Here is a 21258-nt window from a genome sequence, read left to right as displayed (position 1 = left end):
ACCCCAGTTCTGAAGTGTCTAGGTACATCTGTAGAATATTGTCTTCAGTTCAAACGAATATGTTACCAGTTAATGCTTTTCCCCAGCCTCAAATTTAAGTGAAAAGTTAAACTGAAAAGCAATCAAAGCCAAAGAAACGTATACTCTCTGTCCTAGTTCATAAACACTTTTCCTCCTTGAGTGGAGAAGCATTACAGCTATTACAAATAGAAAAGCCTTCAATATTTTTGATGCTTTCAAGATCTTAATACTTTCTTTGTATCTGGTATAGCATATTACCTGATGCTGTTTCAGTCAGAACAATTGGAGCTCACTGAGGATATACTCAGTCAGCACTGAACTGGTTGGCCCAGGTAACTTGCAAATTTGGTTTTGAGCTGTGATGTCCCTCAGAGGTCTACTTCTGCAGTTCCTATCTCTTTTATTATTGTGACCTAATGAACCATAGAACAGCCCTTTATCCCACAGTTTTGATAACAAAATGGAATCTCCCATTCTAAACACTAGAAGGCAGACCAAACTTAGATTTATGAACAAATTGTCAGAATATAGATCTTTTTTTTTTTTTTTTTTTTTTCTGGGGATAGGCATGATGGTTTTAGAGCTGCTTAATAACAAGGTTTAGTTTCACCAGGTCAGTTTTCTACTTTGTTTATGTGTGGTTTTCGTTCTTTATTGTTAACTAGGTGAAACCTGATTTCTGGAGGCTTTTGCATTGGATTAAGCTTCCATTCTAAGATGAGTTTAAGGTTCTTCATATTAAATTTTATGTCAATTTAACTAGTGTTTTTTCCATGTGAACATAAAAAGAATATTCTTCTCTAAGTTCCAAGCATTGCCTGAATATTGAAGAATTCACCACTTTTGAAATGCTTACCAGCCAGGAAACTGTTTGCAGTTGCAATTGATAGAATTAAAAACACTGACTATGTCTTTATTTAACATGCTTAGTGAACAGAAGTAAATTAGTTTTACCGTGCCCTATATGTTATCTAAATTATTGTGATTACTTTTTTTTTCTTTATTCTCCTGATTAAACAGTGGGTACTGGTCCTTTGTGATTTTAGCAGATTTGTAGTCCCATTTATATATGTCAGGCCTAAAAGCAAGCATGCTGTATGGGATTAAATTATTCCCACTGTATAGATCTGCAGCCACAGAGCTTTTCTTATGTCCATGTAACTTCCTTCATCAACAACATTGCATTACTCTTTTGGCTTTCCCTTTGGCTTTTTCATTTTGAAATTGCAAACATTTAGTATTCTCCAATAAAAAGTTGATCTGTAGCAGTTTACTAACAGCAAAGTACTTCTGCTTCTTTATGATGGAGATTGCACAGCCCATTTAATTTGTTTCTAGTTTAGTAAACCAGCCTTATGTACTCTGTAACTGCGTCCACTCTTCAGTATTGTTACCTGAGAGATGACTTCAGTTTTATTTTGTCAGCTTTTTCCCTTGTAGCAAGTCATTGTGATTCTGGGTAATTACACATTTGCAGTTGTTTTCTGAAAAGCATAATAAAAAGCCCTAGAGTTTCCTTCTACTTTTCAAAATACTCCCTTCTTTCACAATTGGATCTAAATATTTCCAGTTGCTAACCTGCTCTTAAGTAAACAAAATATTCATTTACAACTTCAGGTTGAATTCAAAACCTGACAACAAAATCAGAAATGGAAAACAAAAATTAATCAAGTCCACTGCCTTGGGTTTATTTTTTTCCTGAAAACAAGAGCATATAAATCTCTTCTGGCCAGGCTTTTGCAGAAACATTACCAGAAGGATCTCAGAAACACAGATAGAGTTCTAAGAGCAACAAGTGTACTAGACTTAACATTGAGCTCTGGGAGTTGGAGGGACTGATTTAGGAGGAAAGATTAAAGAAGCTAAATATACATAGCTTGGCTAAGCGATGACTGAATAGTAGGGGGGTAGAGGAGACATAATAACAGTCTAAAAATATTTGAAGGGTGTTAACATTTAGGAGAGAGGGATTTTATGTGGAACATATGAGCAGGACTAGGATTAATTGCAGAGAAAGAAGGAATATAGGATGAATATTAGAAGAAGCTTCTTGATATCACAGAGTTTAGTGCCTATAGATCTCTTTCAGAAGGAGTTAGAATGGAGATGTAGAGACTTTTAAAATTGTATCAGATAAAATTATAAGGAATGCATTTGTAAAATTAGTCCTAAGGAGTGGCCTGATGTGACTGTGTTTTGTATAAATGAGATGGATTATAGATTGGCTTTAATATGATTTTATACAAGAAGCAGAGAACAGTGAGAATTAGTTGGTGATAAAATATTGCTTTCCTCCACTTCAAATATTTGCAGATTTTTTTCAGAATTGTTATTATTATGTTTCATACTGTCTGTGTTTTTGTTACACAAATAAATTTATTAAATTACTGGAGGCACAGGCCCTGCGTCTGAAACAGGAAGACCAAACTTAAAGATAAATACAAGGAATGCTTTCTCAGAATGTCTTAATTCTGTTGATTATTGAGGAGGGTGATAGCATTTCTCAAGCAAGAGGGAGCATGTGCATAGAGTGATTGCTTAGGAAAAGAGGAGCTTTCTTATTTCTACAGTGCAAGCAGGCAAAATATATCACATAAATAAACTCAAATGTGTGCATTAGAGCTGGAGGGCATTTGTGAAATAAAACTTAGTAAAACCTTACTGCATATTGAAATATCCCTATATATTTTTTAAGAAAATACTGTACAAGACAATATGGCCTTTCCAGTTTCCAGTGCCTTAAGAGGTGGTCCCCTAAGGAAGTAAAAATGCTTGATCAGAAAGAGTAATATTACGGTTAAATGAAGTATTTTCATTCATATCGGATCTAGATATTGAGCACAGGTGAACTAGGATAGTGTATTTCTTTAAACAGTTGCTCATTAGCTAATCCATAACAAGCTCGGTACTGCCTGTGCATGGCAAATATCTGGGCAACAAAACTGGGAAGGCTGTGTGCAATTTATGCCCAAACAGATGGTCTTGCAAGTCTTGGTCATTGCAGAGTGGACCTCTGGGCCAGGGTAAACCTGCTGCTGAAGGGTACATAACAGCTGTTTCTCATTGTTGTCACGTTGAACTTCTGACCCATCCTCTGAGTACTCCTTCAAATTCTCTGGATCTCAGTGCACGCACACAGACACAGTCATGCTTTATTGCTAGCTTCTGGAAGAGGAAATTAGACTGTTTCCACTGAAACTCTTCCATCTGAAGTGTCTTAAGAATCACTCTTCACTATAGCGTGATTTGCACAGTTAGCTGCAAATTCCTTTTTAGAAACTTAGGTTTTGTCTATGGACTGGAATGCCAGTAGTGTTACCTCATCAAGAGCTGGTTATACAATAGGTGTGACCCAAGTTATCGATTGTGGTAGGCAGAGGCCTACTTCTATGCATGATGTTTCAGGGAAACACGTGAGGAAGTGTGTTATTTAGCACAATGGTACCTTGAACCTTGACTGGAGATTATGAGCCTCCCTACAATATGAAGAGTACATCATCATCTTCAATTGTAGAATCATAAAAAAAAAAAAGAGAGAGAGAGACTGAGAGGGACCTTCAAAGGTCATCTTATCTATTCCTGTGCAGAGAAGGAAAGACAGTTCTACTTAAGCTGTTTGTGTCCAGCCTGATACTTCTATGGCTACAATTGGAGGAAAGTAATTTTAGATACAGCAGCTTTCATCTAGAAGTTAGTTGAAAAACTTAAACATTTGCAAATTTCCTTTTGCATCCATATGCATCTTTAGGTATCCCTTGCATCTTAAATAGTCCTGTCAGCCTCCTGTTCCTGCTTCCCTACCACCTCCTGAATAATAGTTGCCCTGCTATCTGTCAGGCTAAGCTAAACTGTCAGAGAATAGGTATTTAAATAATGTAGTACAGAACTGCTCCAGTGCTAGGCATAGAAGGAAACGGGAAGAAAAATCACAAGCCACTGTAAGGAAATTTTATGAGCTTGGCAGAATTCAGCTATTATCCAGACAACTTCTGGATAACAGCCCAGCCTTCATTTCTGTGAAGCACTTCTGTGAGACTTTTCTGTGAAGTTTTTCTGTCCTTATTCTCTTATAAAACGCAATAATCAATACTTCATATTTGCTTCTTACAGAATGGTTTGAACTGAGCTGTGGAATATGGTGAGAGGGAGTTAGGTAAAAAGGCAAATACTTTTTCAACAGTAGCCAGCCATTCAACAGGGTTCAGCTTCCCAGGAAGCTATGACTTGATGTTTTTAATAAATCTTCCATATACAAAATTGATATTCATTTCTTCCTGTAATGCAAGAGGAGTTTCTGGGTACCTTTGCTCTCCTTAAGCTGCTGCATAATTTCTAGTCAGTTGGGCAGAATTGGGTCCTGATATACAGGAAAGTGCATCAGTCAGAACTTCTTGCAAGCACCAAGCCAGAGCAGGCTAAGTGCTTGAGAACCGCCCAGTTCTTTGTAGGTCCTGCAGCAACTGGCTGAATTAATCTCATAGACCACTTTTTAGCTCTGATTTCTTGATATCTGGAGCTCTGAGTATTTGGTTAGCCTGCTATGTGGACACACAAACCAGATTAGATTAACACTTGGGCAGAAATCTGCAAGAAGCAGAATACTATTGGTGCCAACAGAGGCAGCTGGGTAGAAAATGAGGAGGAAGAGAGATGCCAAAGTTTTTGCTATCTTTTGAGGCATTATTGCAGTTGATAGTTGCTTTCACATACCCCTCAGCTATTGAAAGTTGTTGAAACAAGCAGAAAAGACATTCATTGACCTAAGGAAGAGTTAAGCAGATGTCTGAGTGTATAATATAGACCTTGGACTCACATGAACTAGATAATATTATTATTGTTAAAGATAGGTTTCAGTGCTATCATCAATGGTCATATTTTTCTAACATGAGTAAAATATGTTTATGTGTATTTAACATTGTGATTCTCAGGTGTCCTAAGAGACTAAAAGCTGTTAGTTTGAAGTGCCTTTCCACGTACAATTCTTATTGGTTCTTTTGTGTGTTATTTGATCATTCTCTGTCACATGAAATATTCATAGTACTATATGCAGCTGCTTTGTTGTGATTGTGGAATTTCCCAGCCAAAATGTGTCTAAACAATTTCTCATTAGTCTTATTTGGGAAAGTATCAGAACTGCTCTGCTGCTGCTGCAACCTTGACTGTGTATACGAGGGTTATTGGATGGATTATCTGTGGCCTGAGGTGATAATGTGGGAAAACACAGCTGATGAGGGCACTGAATTTTTATGCATTGAAAAACACTGCACTTAATGTTGAGGGTTGGTGCAGGGTTGTGTAGCCTGAGGCTGCCCATTAGAGTAATGGTGAGAGATTGCTACATGAATACATTGCTGCACTTTAGTAAAAGATCGTCTTTACAGAGAATAATCCCATGTGTCTTTGGGAAAGATTAGGACATAATTCTGTCTTCAGAGAAACAATTCAAGGACAGGAAGAGCATTGCTCATTCTCTTGCCAGTGTACGTGTGTTCTAGGGTTAGGTGGAATACAGTTCCAGGCTACAGTTTCTCCACTTGCAAAACAGGTTTAAGAAGTTCTGCCCTGATTCTTTCTCTGCTCTCTTTACTGTGTGCTGTGGCCACAAAAGGAACTGGATAACCAATCCAATTAAAAATAGGCTGAAGGGAAAAGGAAAAACGAACAACAAAAAAAACCACCATGAACCCTGCAACCAACCAACCAACCAACCAAACTCCAACAAAATCCAAATTGAGTGGCTTATTTTTTTAATTTTGGTAATTAGTTTAGAGTGATGTGTGCCTGCTCCCCCTGTCTTCCTTATTCCAGAAATTTACTTAGTATGGTTGCAGGCAGGAGATGATGAAAAATTTTAGGGGGCAGGAATGATCAGCTGGGGAGAAGGGAAGATCTTCAAGTTTTGTTGATGAAGAATTTGTTGCTGTAACAATGCATCTGGTGACTTTTCATCTATTTCCACTCATTGTTAGGTACCAATACGAAGCTACAAAAAATCTGCAGGCTTTGTAGTCATTATCCCTGATTTGTTGCACTTTGCCTGGTGCATCTTAAATTGGCCATCAAGAAGCAGCAGTTTCTGAATACAGATAGCCCTTCTTATGTTTCTAGGTAAGGATTTAATTTATATGGTGAATAAGAGAGAAACAAACATTTATGTTTCCTAGCAAAAAGGTCTTTTACAGAATGGAGGGTTTCAATGTTGAGATGAATTAGTAAATAAAACAGCTGCATTTTATGACCATAGACGGGTAGATCAACCCAACTGCTGTTTCTCCATATGTGACAGGAAGAAATTATATTTTGTCATCCTTATGAAGACTACTTAAGTTCATAGTTGGGAAGTGTAGCATCTTCTTTCTATAAAAGTGTGTGTCCTGTGAAAAGGTACTGGTCTAGTTTAACTAACACATTCTACCCCGGCAAATAAAGCCCAGCCCTTTCACAGGCAAATACTAAGAACAAATTTATCAAGGCAGAGCTGATGATGTGGTAGTGCTAATCACTTCATTATTGTGTTTGTATTAATCTGATTGTTTTGATAATTTCTCAAAATTTTATTCTACCGACTGCAATGTGCTCAGGAAGTTTTCTTATGGAAGGTAAAAACTGAGCAAATTTGAGCATTGGGTGAATGATCAAAGTGATAAAATTCTCTTCTCCTAGCTGAATATAATATTCTCTGATGTGTGTAATTGTGTGTACAGTTACAAACTTGACTGCTAAGCACTGTAGTTCTGCAGTGACAGGGGAGAGATGTCTTCATAGAATAGGCCAGTGCACTGTAGTAAAATGCAGCGTGATTTTCTGTGGTCTATTTCATGCAAAGTCCCGGTATGATGATCATAAGGGTGTGTTCTTTCATTGCTTACTGAATACATGTCTTGTTTCTGGAATCAATGTAGAATTTAGGAAGAAAAATACAATTTGTTAAAAACAGAGAAAGGAATTTGATCAGAGTTAACTCTGCTGTTGTTAATAAATCATTTAAAGAGTTGTCTGCACCTCTTATCTCAAAATCAACATGCTGCTTTTGAAATTCTACACTGCTGTTTGTTTCACTTGCCACAGGCGTTTGCCACAGTTGCAGTCCTGATGAATTTGAAAAACAAGACACCATACCACATTAGTTGCTCAGTATGTTAAATTTAGAAGCACTATTGAAGTCAGGAGAACAGTGAAGAACAAACAGAAGAGTTTACAGATTAATGGTGGGGAAGCAGAGGTTGGAGGCTCCCAAGGCGAGGTGGAAAGATAAGGATGATGGAATCAAAGAATGGCTTGGGTTGGAAGGGATCTCAAAGATCATCTAGTTCCAACCTCCCTGCTGCATGCAGGGATGCCAGCCACTAAATCAGGAACTAGAATGAGTTGCCCAGGGCCCCATTCAACCTGGCACTGAACAGTTCCAGAGATGGGGCATGCACAACTTCTCTGGACAATGTCTATTGCCTCACCTTTCTTAGTGAGAATTTTCCCCTGATGTCTAATCTAAATCTCTTCTCTTTTAGTTTAAAACTGTTCCCCTTCATCCTGTCACTATCTACCTGTGTAAAAAGTTGATTGCCTTCCTGTTTATAAGCTCCCTTTAAGTATCAGAAGGCCACAATGAGGTCTCCCCAAAGCCTTCTCTTCTCCAGGATGAACAAGCCCAGCTCACTCAGCCTTTTTTCATAGAAGAGGTGCTCCAGCCCTCTGATCATCTTTGTGACCATCCTATGGACCCATTCCAACATCTCCACATCTCTCTTGTGCTGGGGGCCACAGCCTGGACATAGTCGTCCAGATGGAGCCTCATGAGGGCAGAGTAGAGGGGGACAATCACCTCCCTTTCCATGCTGGCCACCCCTCTGTTGATGCAGCACAAGGTACAGCTGGCCTTCCAGTCCATCAGTGCACACTTCTGGCTCATGCGCAGCTTTTCATCCACCACAACCCCCAAGTCTGTCTTGGCAAGGCACCTCTCAGTGAGTTCTCCTAGTCTGTAGACATATCTAGGATTGCTCCAACCCAAGTGCAACAACTTGCACATGGCTTTGTTGAACCTCATTAGGTTCACCAGGGCCACTTATCAAGCTTGTCCAGACCCATGTGGATGTCATCCCTTCCTTCTGTTTTATCAGCTGCACCACTCAACTGAGGGTGTACTCAATCCCACTGTCTTGGTCATTGATAATGATGTTAAAGAGCACCAGTTCTCAGACAGACCCCTAAGAGACACCACTCATGATCAGCCTCCACCTGTACATGGAATCATTGACTACAGCCCCTTGGCTGTGACCATCTGACCAATTCTTCATCCACTGAATAGTTCACCACCCTTCAAATCCCTGTCTTTCCAACTTAGAGACAAGGATGTGGTGGGGGATCATATCAAAGGCATATAAAAGGGAAATGATTATTGAAGGATTTTTATTGACTTTGGGGATAGCCTCAGCTCTGTTACTTAAATTAATAGTAAAAGTAGGAGCTGAAACAGAGGGAGAGAAGAATTAAACCTTGTGAGGAGTCTGGGTTCTGAACATCACCAGTGTATTGTATACTTGGTATATGAAGACAAAGTTCTGAAAGAAAGATGAGGAGGACATGTAGGAGATATAGAGGCCAAAGTCTAAAACTTCACAGACAGTGTCCCTAAAAAGGAGATCTGAAGGCTGAAAATAAGCAAGCTGAGTAATAAAGAAAGATGTGACATTAATGACTGTCAGCAGTCAACAAAGATAGGAAGGGATGAAGCGAACCCAGACCTGAAAAGGAAAGGTCGTATACTTCATTTTTTCTAGCCTCAGAAAAGCTGGGCTAGAAAATTGGAAAACTAAGAGAAGCCACTCACCAGGCCTTTGGGAAGAAAAGATGATTTGTGTAGAGGGATCTAATAAAGTTAACATTAAAAATTATGTTAAGGATGATATCAGTAAGAGCTGAGTGTTTGTGCATCTTGCTAAAAATTGGTAATAGTGATCAGAATGATTAAAATGTGGTTTTGACACATGCAGCCCTGTTTGCAGAAAAAGTTAATTCCCAGGGAGGCATTGAATGTAGCTGGGAGGAAGAAGCAGTGCCATAAGTGACAGCAAGTAAGGCTGTGCAAGGAATTAAGGACTTGTTGTACATGTTTATATGAACATATCCTACACTGTATTTGTCTTAAGTGTCATTCTGAAGTAATCTAAGACTTGTGTGTTTTGCTTTGTATGCATAGAAAAATATTAATATTTGGTGGACAACAGAAGAATCCTGAAGTTCCCTCTTGTGTCTAGATTTGTTGTTCATGCGACATCTGATGCACAGTTCATTATGTATATCTTTGTTTTAATCTACAGTTAGCAAGATGCTTAGCAAGTTCAGGAGACAGGTACATCACAGAAACTATCATTAAGTGACAGACTGAAATGATAGTTGAGGTGGTTTCCTTGACCTTTCATGGGCTATAACGGATAGTTTTTTCTGTAGGTTTTTGCTGGACTTCATAGACGGGTGCATGCAGTAGCTTTGAGAACAGGACAGGTATATCTACCAATAAGTAGGTATTTTCATTCAGCTTCCCACTGAAGGATTTTGCAGAAATCACAAGTTCTTTGCTCTCATCCATTGCAGAAGAGCCTTTTGGTTCTTTTACCTGAATTTGACAACAGTTGTGCCAGGAAGTACAAGTCTTAAAGAGAAGCTTTATCTGCCTCTTGTGCAAGCAGTAGTATACCATTACTAGCTGAAAGCCAGCATGAAGCTTTGAGGTAGGTTTGGAAATGCTTTCTGTGGCTGTGGAAATTCTTTTGATTCTTTTTTTCCCCTTTGGAGGTAGACACTTCTTTCCTCATACACTGAGAGAAAAAGAAGTATCTTCCTTGTAGTTACTGAATTGAATGCACAGTTTTGCAATTCAGCGTGACAGGGTGTGAAAGCTAAATTAATGCCCTTGGAAACTTATCTATTAGTAGTGAGAGGTAAAGAACATAAGGGAATATCTCTTTTTTTTTTTTTTAATGCCATGCTTCCAAGGGGGAGGCTTCAGGGGAGGATAAAGAGCTTTTGGGTGCTGGGCTGCTGTTAGTATGTTGGCTCAAGCTTCTTGAAACCCAATGCATGATTTCGACAGAGGAGGCACAACTGCTGGCAGATTCTGGTGACCATGGCAGACCTCAGCAGGAGTTATTATATGACTACAACATATGATTAGATTACTGAAGGACACTTTACACGGCTCCAAAAAATGAACCATCTGAAGGTTTATGACAGCTCTGACTATTCTGGCCAAGTGAGGAGTGTTAGCCTTTTACTTAGCCCGCAGCCAGAGTTGTGCTGCCTCCGTAGGCTGTGAGCCTTCAGACTTCCAGCAGTGTAGTACTTGCTTACATCTAACTTCTGATAAAGAAAACAAAAGACACGTGGTTTTCCTGCAGTTTTTGTTCATGGTAATTTAATACATTCTTGCTGCAGAGATTACTAGGTTTTACAATTTGTATAATTCTATCTTTAGTAACCATTGTGATGCTAATGTCTTTTTGGGCTGACTTGTTTTTTGCTACCAATATCTTTATTAGCTTAAAATACTCCTCCATCCTACGTTTTTTCCTGGCTCTGAAGGGATGCTGTTCTGGAAGAGGAAGTCTGTATGTTTATATGAAAGGTGGCAAGTAGGAAGTGAATTCTAAATCTGGAATTCTAAATCCATATTTAAATGCTCTCCCTAAAGAATTTCTACATCAGCTTCTAATATGTGTAATTTGCATAACAGCTTTGCAATTTTTGCTAATGTTGTCAAAGACGAACAGTTAAACACATACTTAGGGAAACAATTCTCACTTCTCCAGAATCAACCTAATTTTATTGCCTTTCCTCTCCACTTCCTAGTTTCAGCTTCCCTAGTTTTGTTCTCTGTGTATTACGTTTAGTCCCTTCTAGTTCCTTTGTTGAGGTGGAAGGCGGGACATTTTTTTCCTCCAGTGCTCCTACATGAGTTCTTCATAGGCTGCAGTAATGTCAGAGTCGTCCCTGCTCTGACATGGATCCCCCATGGACTACAGTTGCCTCAAACTGTACCCTCTCTGCTATGGAACACCTCTTTCCAAGAGTACTTTGCCAGCCATATCCCCAACAATGTGCACTTCTACATCTAATTCTTTCCTCCTTCCTCTTCCCTGAATGTGTATTTTCATACATCTTGCATGTCTCCTTTAGTGCAACTTCACCTCTCCTGTTTGTTTTTATTTTTGTGTATCTCCTCATACATCTCCTGCCTCTAGTGGCTATTGTACTTTTTGAAATGTTTGAACAAAAGTGGCATGTGCTCCTCTGACTGAGGTTTTGACATGTGATGGATTGCTTTCATCCATTTTGGAGATGGCTAGAATCAAATGTGACAAGCATAGGGCCGCTCATGTCATCTTCTCGCACAGACAGCCTTGCAGCTCTCTGCTACTGAAGAAGAGTAGTGCTTTGTCAGACTGCTCAGTCTGCATAATTTCTTGACTTCCATGGAATCACAACAAACCTAATCTTAGTCCATAACATTTATTATACTGAGTTAAGAATCTATCAAAATTTCGTTGTGCAAGGGTGATTTCAGCCAGTGCCTGGAGCATTTCTGTGTGTTCAAATTGTTTTGTAGCCCAATTTGCATCCTTTAAAATTTGTCTGCCTGAAATTCTTCACATCCACTCCTTTCAAGGCTAGTTATTCCTATCTCTTCCATTAGTTCATTTCCCATTGCCCCACGAAGGGTCCTTTTGGTATATATACATTCCGCTTCTTGTTTCTTTGTGAATAGAACAAGATGCTCAAAACCTGTTTTCCACCCATTTTCCACATCTGAAGTGTGTCAAACTGTCCTGAAATTCTGGATGAGCCAGTGGCTGTGGGATAAGTGCCTTTTCTTATCACTTCTCTTGTTTGTTACCTTGCAAGGTGGATCCATGTCAAACAGATAGAGGCCATAAATAATTTTCTTGGCACTAGAGAAAGGTGTGTGTCACTAGTATTTGATATGAGCTTTGTAAAAATATTTACATTAGTTGGAAAATCAGGCAGGTGAAATGTAGCAACAACAGTATCTTCTCCTATTAAAGTGTTGGGTGAGTCACCATTCTTTGCTGAAGCTGGGAACTGAGAATGCCCGTGGTTACATGCTAGGCATTGTATTTCTGGCACAAAAATAGTTCCTAGTTGTGTATAGAGGAGCCAGAGCTGTTTTCTTGTCTCAGATACAGACCTGATCCTTCCCTACACAGAATAAGGAGAGCTTCTGAAATAATGCCATTATGAAAATGCAAAGACTGGCATGTCCAAGCTGCGGCCCGGCCCATCCCATCCTGCGGCTGCCCCCTGCCTCATGCCATCATGATGGCAGCTCTGCCCCATCGAGTGACCTGGTCCAGCACCAGGCATGCAGCTATCACTCAGCAATAACCAAACACTGGTGTGCGATAGGCACTGTTGGGACTGAAACCAGGGCACAGGAAGGGCATGGTGCAGTACTGACTTAAGTTATGGCAAGTATTTTTATGCATTTTGATACATTGGCTAAACACAGTCCCACTAACAGTGAAAAATGTGCAGCCTTTCTTTCTGTTTTGATAAAGGAATTTTAGAGTATGTTGCAAGATCACTGAAAAAATCATCGATTTGTATTTACAACTCCATTTTCAGTTGACACAGATACATTACCTGCAGATTTTCAAATGGAGTGTATAGAGTTGCAATTATACATTCAACTAAAAAATCTGATCATGTCTCTTTACCGGACTTTTCAAAGACCTCTCCTACCAGAGAGGATTATCCCTCACTTCACAATCACAACTTATTCAATATTATCACTTTTTGGCAGTACGCACATTTGTGAACAATTATTGTCAAGGATGAAGTACAGAAAGAGTCAAATTGCATAAAAAAATCTCTGAAAAACACCTTGAGAACTCACTATGAATTGCAACCACTTCAGTTGAACCAGACATCAATGAATTTGCTTCACAAAAATAAGGTCAAATATCCCACTGGTTTTATGTTTTTGTTGCTTTCTCTTTTTTAATGTTTTAATGAAATATTAAAAATAAAAATTAAAAATAATTAAAAAATTAAAATAAGTTTTGTTACTTATGTACTATAATTATATATTATATTTTACAAGGGCTGCTCTGAAAGTAATGCCTCCTATTTTATTCTGTTGGCCCATGATGTCCAAGGTGGATGTTGGTGGTATGGCAGTAGAGGTTGAACCTTTCCAACAATATTCTGTTACGTTTTGTTGCTGTGCGTCAGATGTCAGCAGGGGGGCAGGCTGACAAAATGGCGTCTGACATAAATGTGTATGTATATGAAGCAAAGGTGTGGAATTAAATTCCTCCATGCCAGAAAATGGCACTCATTGACATTCATCAATGCTTGCTGAATGTTGATAGAGACCAAGCAGTGAGTGTGAGCACAGTGAGGCAGTGGGTGGCCCATTCAGCAGTGGCGACTGTGACAGTGGGTCACCTCTGCTGGTGCAGGTTTTGACAAGTGTGTCATGCAGGTTCTTGTACATCATTGATGAAAATGCGTAGCAAATACCGATGACTGTGTTGTGAAATAATATTTCATAGCTGAAAATTTGTTCAATCAATCAGACTTAATGTGCTACTTGTATCCTTTGAAGTTTCCATGAAAATAAATAGGAGGCATTAATTTCAGAGCAGCCCAAGACATTTCCTATTTATTCAGTGCAGCCCAGGCAAGCCAAAAGGTTGGACACCCATGGATTAAGATCTGTAAATGTAAAATGCTTTTCTGTCCCTTCCTGCACTTTGGTTATGTTTCATAAACGTGGCCTAAATGTAGTCAAGGTTATTTACATTATTCTGTTTCTGAAACCGATGGTATTAGTAACTTGGTGAGCCCTTGCCTGAAAGATTTAATGGTAAATCTTTAGCACAGAATTCTTCTTCCTTACATTCTTTTTTTTTTTTTTTTGTAGGGTTGAATTAACAGTGTTTTATAATAAAAACTTTTTTTTTCGTTGTATGGGATATTAAACTCAATAAAAATTACATCTCTTTTCACAGCTTCCCTTCTTGATGTCTGTGATGTCCTAACATACACATTCTCACCATACATTTCTCATAGAAAGTAAATGTTTTTTAACAGTTATCAATGAACTTCACACAAGCGGTTGTTTGCTTCCTGTTTTATTCCTGCTCCATTTCTCAAACAGTTGCAGCCATATAGGATGTCTCACAGCCTTGTACTTCCCACTCCCAATTTTAACTGAGGTACTGTATCACTAGTGTGGTCACAACAGATCTATCACTTTGCAGAGCCTGCTCTTTCTGTCATGTTTCCTGCCTTGAACCAGCCTACAGTTCAGATACATAGCTACTGTTTTTCTGTTTTTGCTCTTTATTCCTCAATCATACCCTTGCTCAAAAGAACACAAAAAATCTGGTTAGCTGATCGGATTTGATACATGGAACCTGCATAGTCTGCCTCTTATCTAGCTGTCCACTCTCAGTTCTGTGGAGATAGCTGTGATTAGAGTCTAATCTTTCTACACCAGTTTACTTCAGTTTACTTCTGAAGTTGTCAATAGCTCAGCCTTCTCTGCATCTCTTCCAGATTTTTAAATCCTGGACCTCAGTTTTCTGCAGTTTCTTGCTCTCATTCCAAGCAATTTCAAGTTATTCCAAAACTTTGTTTCATTACACTTCTCTTTCATGTTGCTGTTAATACCATTTCCCTCATTTGTCACTGACCGCCCTTTCTTTGCCTCCCTGCACTAGCCTCTCATTCTCTCACACTTAAAATAAAGCTACTTTAAGTTAGTTACTTTAAGTTACTTTTAAGGCCTACTCTCCCTGTGTCATCTCTTAAAATCGAGATGTAAAACCTCCTAACTGTCTTCAGCTTGCAATGACTGCTTGTTCTGTATTCAGACATGGATTTTTTCCATCTCTTCCAGTCAGTGTTCCACCTTCTTCCCACAATCTTTCAAAAAACTAAGCTTCCTTCCCTCCGTCTCTTCCAAGGAATGTTCCTTTTTGTTTTGTTTTTTGGAATGCCACCCAGAGCCTGAAAGTATTTTAAATGACTATATTATTTCATACTGCTAAATTCCATGTAACTATTTTTGTTTATTTTCTTGTACTTTGAATCACAGAATGACAGAATCATCATTTACATTAGAAGGTATCTCTTGAGAGATTCCTCTTCTACTACAGCAAATTGCCCAGGAGAGTGTCCAGTTGGGTTTTGAGTATCTTCAATGAGTATGGATACTACACAGTCCCTCTGGGCAACCTTCTCTGGTGTTACCAATTACACTCACAGTAAAGCAGTTTTTTTTATCTTATATAGATATATGGAATTTCATGTTTTTCATTTTGTGCTCATTGTCTTGTCCTGTTACTGGGCACTAATGAAAAGGGAGCGTGTCCCTCTTCTTCATTCCCTCCCATCAGGCATTTCTATTCAATGATAAAACTACCCCTGAGTCTTCTCTCAGTCTTGTGTAAAGATGCTTTAGTAACTTTTTTGCCTTAATAACTTTTTTGGGGACCTCTTTTGAACTCAGTCCAGTATTTCTATGTCTTTCTTGTGCTGGACACAATACTCCAGATCCTGTAAGCAGTGCTGAGAAAGGGGAAATAAGTGGATCACCTCCATTGTCCTGCTGGCTATGCTCTTCCTTACATAGCCTTGGGTGCTGGTGGACTTCTTAGCTGTAAGGGCACATTTCTACCTCACATTCGGTTTGTTGTCAACCAGGACACCTAGGTCCTTTTCCTCAAAGCTGCTTTCCAGATCATCAGCTCCCAGTATATACTGATAGGTAGATGGTTGGACTGGATGATCATGTAGGTCTTTTCCAACCTTGGTGATTCTGTGATTCTATGATGCACGGATTAATTTTTGCCTAGATGTAGAACTTTACATTTCCCTTTGTTGAACTTGAAGATATTCCTGTTGACCCATATCTCCAGTCTGTCAATAGCTGTCTGAATGGCAACTCAGTCATTTGTTTTATCAGCCAATCTCACAAGTTTTGTATTGTCTGTACTTTCTGAGAGTGCATTCTGTCCTATTGTCCAGGCCGTTAATGATGATGTTGAACAATATTAGCTCCAGTACACCACTAGAGACTTTGCTTTAATGGGACTTGGTGCCACTGTTCAAAATCCTCTGGGCCCTGTTGTTCAGTTTCTAGTTCACCTCCTTATCTACTTACCCAACCCATGGTTCCTCAGCTTGTCAATAAAGATATTGTGGAAGATAGTGTCAAATGCCTTACTAAAATACATGATCTCTACAGTGCTCCAATCATCCACTAAGCTGGTATTCTCATTGTAGAAGCTATTAGGCTGGGTAACACTGATTTCCCATTTGTAAACCCATGTGAACTACTTCCAACCTCTTTCTTTGTGTATGTGGAAACGGGTTCTACTATTAGGTGCTTCTGCTTCACCAGCTATTGAATTGTGTCTGACTGGCCTGTTGTTTCCTGTTTTTTCCTTCTTGCCTTTCTGAATGATTGAAGGTGAGTGGCTTTCTTTTTTTTTTTTTTTTTTTTTTTCTAGTGGTGATTTTGATCCGTGCCTACAGATTCTACACGCTGTGGTAGGAAAGTATTAAGCAAAACATTTGATTCTACTTTCTTATTGGTAATTTTAAGCTATACAGATGCAAGGTGAGAGAGAGAATTTGTAGCCCAAAGTTCAGCTCCTAAAACTCAGACCTCTACCATGTGAATTAATCAGTACCTTTCTAAAATCACCACACTGCCAATTTCTATAGACAGAATTGTTAAAAAAAAATCTCTAAATTTGTATTTGCATTCTTTCCCTGTTTCAGGACGAAATGAGCTGATTGCCCGTTATATCAAGCTGAGAACAGGGAAAACACGCACAAGGAAACAGGTAAGTGTAAAGTATTCCATTTAAACTTTAGGTGCTTTGGACCACTACACATGGTGTGAGGACTTAAAAGAACAAATTCCTTGCTACTCACTTGCTGTTGGTTTTTAGCTTTCCTAGAAAGAGGTTACTGTACTAAGATGTTTAATAAGGAGTCAGATCAAGAATTTTACAATATGACTATAGTGCTTACATCTCTCATCCACCTCATGGCACACAATTTTTCTGCTGTTAAACAGTGTGGGCTTTTATTTATTTTGTTTACTAATGAACATTTTAGCTAACATGAATGGCACTCTAAATTAGGGGGTTTTGTTCAGACCAGACATATAGACAGCAACAGTGATTTTGAAAACACATGACAGATGGGATGAGAAAGACATCTCTGTGATTTGGGAATGACAATATAGGCTATTCTGGACAAAGCACTGACAAACCTGGACCTACTTTGGGTAGAGGACTGAAAGGACTGGATTTTTCCTATGATATAGAAAAAAAAAGCCATTATAAAGCCATTTGAATGGTAAAAGGCCTTAATTGGCCTGTCTCTGTTGATCCTCCACCTCACTTAATGACAGTTACTTTTAGAAAAGCATCTCATTACTGCCTCAACTCCTCTCCACCCACCAACCTAAATAACTCCCTATTGCACAAGGTGAGCTTTACTTCTGCAAGCAGCTACCAAATACTCCTCAGGAATGAAGACAGATTTTGTCTTTCATTGCAGGTATCTAGTCACATCCAGGTCCTGGCAAGGCGGAAAGCGAGAGAGATACAAGCCAAGCTCAAGGTACGATGGGTATCCTTTATCACATCATGCATTCCCCCTGAGTCAGCTGTTCTCTCATCCTTTCCCTCTTTGAAGAACCTTAAAAAAAAGGGTGAGATTAGTCACTGAACTGTGGTAAGCTGGGGAGGTAAAGGTACTTCCCAGGAAGTGTTGTGCAAACACTTGTATTGTTGGAGCTCTGTGACGTCTGAGGCAATTCTATTTAAAGAATAAAGAAACAATAACTTTTGTTTTAATGTGTCTGATTTCTACCTCCGGTTTATACTGCTGTCTTCCAAGTTTGAGTGTCTCTTGGACTTGGGAGCATGGGAAGAGCTTCTAACTGAGAAGGTGGGGCTTAAGGTTACAAATGCTGGCCAGTAATCACTCCCTGGTGTTTTCTGTGCCTTGGCAAGGGTAACTTTACAGGTACTGGTGTGCTAGTTGTACTAGTGGTTGTGACATGGAGTTGTCCCTGGGAAAGTGTTCTGAGTTAGCATAACCACTGGAAGGAAGTTGCAAAGCCATTTGGCATCTTCTCAAATAAAATGGTACCAGCTGAACAGACTTTGCCCTTTGATTAATTCAGACCTGATTTGAAGAGTCCTGGGCTTATCTTCCTTCTTATCAGAAGGAAAACGGCTGACTACTGTCTAGCCGTAAGTAAATCTGTGTTTTCCTTTCTATAGCCCTTGTTATATATCACTGAGACAGCCAAGGAAGGAAGGTGCGTGCTGGCCTTCCTGATTTGATGTGGCAGTAAGTGATCTGAAGAGAAGCACGTTTGCTTCCCTAATTTTCCATAATTCAGGTGACGATGAGGTTCTTGATATCTCATTCCAGTCATGACTATTAAGTGGACAGCTGTTAGTACGTGATTCCTCTTCAGAGTCTGGACAGCTTCTTGCTGGGCCAAGAAGCTGTCCACACCACAGAAGGTGTGTGGACTGTCTGTGAGTGAACTGTTGGCACTTAGTCTTGACCAGTGCTGAAGTGTATGCATCTCTGGTGTGAGCAGAGGGTACTTCTAACAGTCATAAATGTGCACTACCCTCCATTCCACCACCAGTTCCAGGTCCATTTTGTAAACTGGTGTTGTGTATATAATTAGCCTGTTGTGTTTCCAGGTCCCCTGATAAAGAGAAGGAGCCAGAAATTACAACTAATTCAGCACTTCTAGGTAGTGCTGCCTAAATTTTAAACCTGTGGTACTGTTAAGTGGAGAGACAAGTTAGAGTGAGCAGGAAACAACTGCCCAAGGTGTTAAAAGATTTACTGCTGCTTGTATCTGTAACCTTGATTCCATTCTTTGCGTGTCACAGCTCTGGGATTTGGCATGATTGAAAAGCCAGTCAGATGAGCCTGTTTCCACTTAGCACTTAAGAGCTGGCAGTCTTTGTTCTCAGAGGGAATGAAGGTGTCTTGGGGAGCTCCATGGAGCCGTTGCTTGTTCTCCTTTTACACTACCTCTAGTCATGCTGAGGGCTCTCCCAGCTGCCTGCAGTGAACTGTTCACCAGTACCAGAGTGATCCTTTCTGCCTGCAGAGGAGAGTCTATAGCACTACTTCAACACATTTACTTCTTTGCTTTCCCTAGTCATTTTTGTGAAGTAAGGAAAAGGAAGCACAAAAGCTACTACCCTTCTTCCAATTTCAGGTGATAGCTTGTGTCCTTCTATCGCTGTTCATTTTTCATACTGAGTATACTTTTTCATATTTATATACTAGAGATCTGAGCAGCTACATACTGACTTTTCAAAGCAATTAGTCTAATACTTTTTCTCCCACACAAATTGAGATCTCTTCTATAAGTGTGCACTGTGCCTATTGTAGATAGATGTGAGGAAGTAGGGTAAAATGTCGAATTAAAATCTGTTCTCAGACGTCAGTACTTTTCTATGTCCTGGGTGGCTAATAGATACTGCACTAAAGAAAAAGAGAGAAATTTGTGTTTTTATTATTATTTATTCCAATGCAGTTTAAGAGGAATGAAACAAAAGACAAAAACTGCAAATGTTTGGTAAAAAAACTCGTTACAGTTTTCCTTTTTTTCTTTTCTCTTTCTCAAGTGTCCTGGAAACACAGATACAAATGAATACAGAACTGTTAGCTGAAAAAGAACAGAGATGTCTATAGCAAAAACATGCTGTTTTCCAGCATTCTGTCAGGCATTTAAACAAAGCAGAAGAACAAAACAGACTTTGATAGATAAAAGCCTTTCCCTTCTTAATTGCCTTGCTATTATTTATATTTCTTTAACAAATCCACAAATAATTTTAATTCTTCTTCCCTCAAAAAACTCAAGTAGACAAATATGACTTTTCTAGTGAAAAGGTAAGGAGAGAAAAAGGTCCCTTTCAGCACTGACAATTCGGAAACAGTCCTTATATGTCATGAGAAAAAAAATGTAGAAAAGAATCCTTACCCTTAAAATGTTGCAGGTAATCTCCAAAGCATCATTTAAACTGTATTCTAAAAAAGCTTTCTCTTAGCTTTGGAGAAACTTAGAAATTTTGTCAGTTATTAAAATGCTTCCCTTCCATACTCTTAAATGATACTAGCAGGAGTCACAGATACTGTAAAAAAAAAAAAAAAAAAGAGATACCTAGGTTATTCCTACATATCATTTCATTTCAAAGTTATCATTCTTGAGCTTTTGTTTTGCTTCCTCAAAATGTTTTTGTATTACATCCATCAGTATCCCTGTGATTTGACCTTTAGAAGACCTAGGGGAAAGGATAGAGAGAGTGAAGACCCAAGGTAGAGAACTTGGTGCAGTTACTAAAATAAATCAAAATGACCACTCGTGGCTTTGAGAATTCCTGAAGAGAAAAAGAACTTCTTTCAGCAGCTTCTCCAAGCCATGAATTCACCTCTGGCATTGCTGTTATAATTATGGTGTCATAGATAAATGTGAAGTGTCTAAAGGATAAAGATTACTTGTATGGGACTGTAGGAAGAAAGGAAGAATATGTGGAAGTACTTCTGGTTGTCCATTCATTTCCTGGATTTTTTTGTAGAAGAAACAAAGAATGTTCTTTGTTTTCAACATACATTAGCTCCCTTGTTTGTTGCAAATCTAAAGCCTTGCTAAAATGCAAAAGAGAATGTTCTTGCATATGTTCTTCCCCTAGGATTTCTTGTTTCCCCAAGGATAATTGTCCTCAGGGGTGATCAATTCTACCTGAGAATAACAGTCCAGAACTGAGATAGTCTTTTTACAATGATGATGACAAACTCCTTTTGTGTTGACAATGAGCTTGTTTTTGGAATGTTTTTTTTTGAGAGTCAGGGGTCTTTTCAGTAAATATTCTTAGCAGTAATTAAAACACAGGAGTGAATTTGTGTCCTAATTTCCATGAGAAAACATTTCAGCTGTGGGTAAGAACCTTCAGACAGAAAGGAGAAATGCATAGCAGTCTCTAAACCAATGATCGTAGCATTTCAGGAAGTAAGATTAGACACATCTGAAGGTATAGTAATGGCTGAGAGTCCTAAGCTTTGAAGAGTTCTTAGGATATTAATTGGTGAGTCTGCTGCTCAGGTTTTCAGCGATGCTCATTCCCTACGAAGGAGCTGTTGAGGCAACAT

General features: G+C 39.0%; 1 protein-coding gene across 2 annotated transcripts in view; it reads left to right on the top strand.

Annotated features, from left to right (window-relative positions):
- Positions 1-21258, top strand: part of TEAD4 (TEA domain transcription factor 4) — a 59803-nt gene that overhangs the window by 20431 nt on the left and 18114 nt on the right. For both annotated transcript variants that reach the window (XM_021394279.1, XM_021394268.1), the window contains exons 3-4: positions 16837-16901; positions 17626-17688. Coding sequence is in view for 1 of the 2 variants with exons in the window: in XM_021394268.1 (XP_021249943.1) it covers positions 16837-16901; positions 17626-17688 (128 nt within the window). In the remaining variant the exon portion in view is untranslated. The remainder of the gene's footprint in view (positions 1-16836; positions 16902-17625; positions 17689-21258) is intronic.

This window comes from Numida meleagris, chromosome 1 (genome assembly GCF_002078875.1).
Source record: "Numida meleagris isolate 19003 breed g44 Domestic line chromosome 1, NumMel1.0, whole genome shotgun sequence".
Taxonomy (NCBI): domain Eukaryota; kingdom Metazoa; phylum Chordata; class Aves; order Galliformes; family Numididae; genus Numida; species Numida meleagris.
This window is presented reverse-complemented; position numbering and strand designations above follow the sequence as displayed.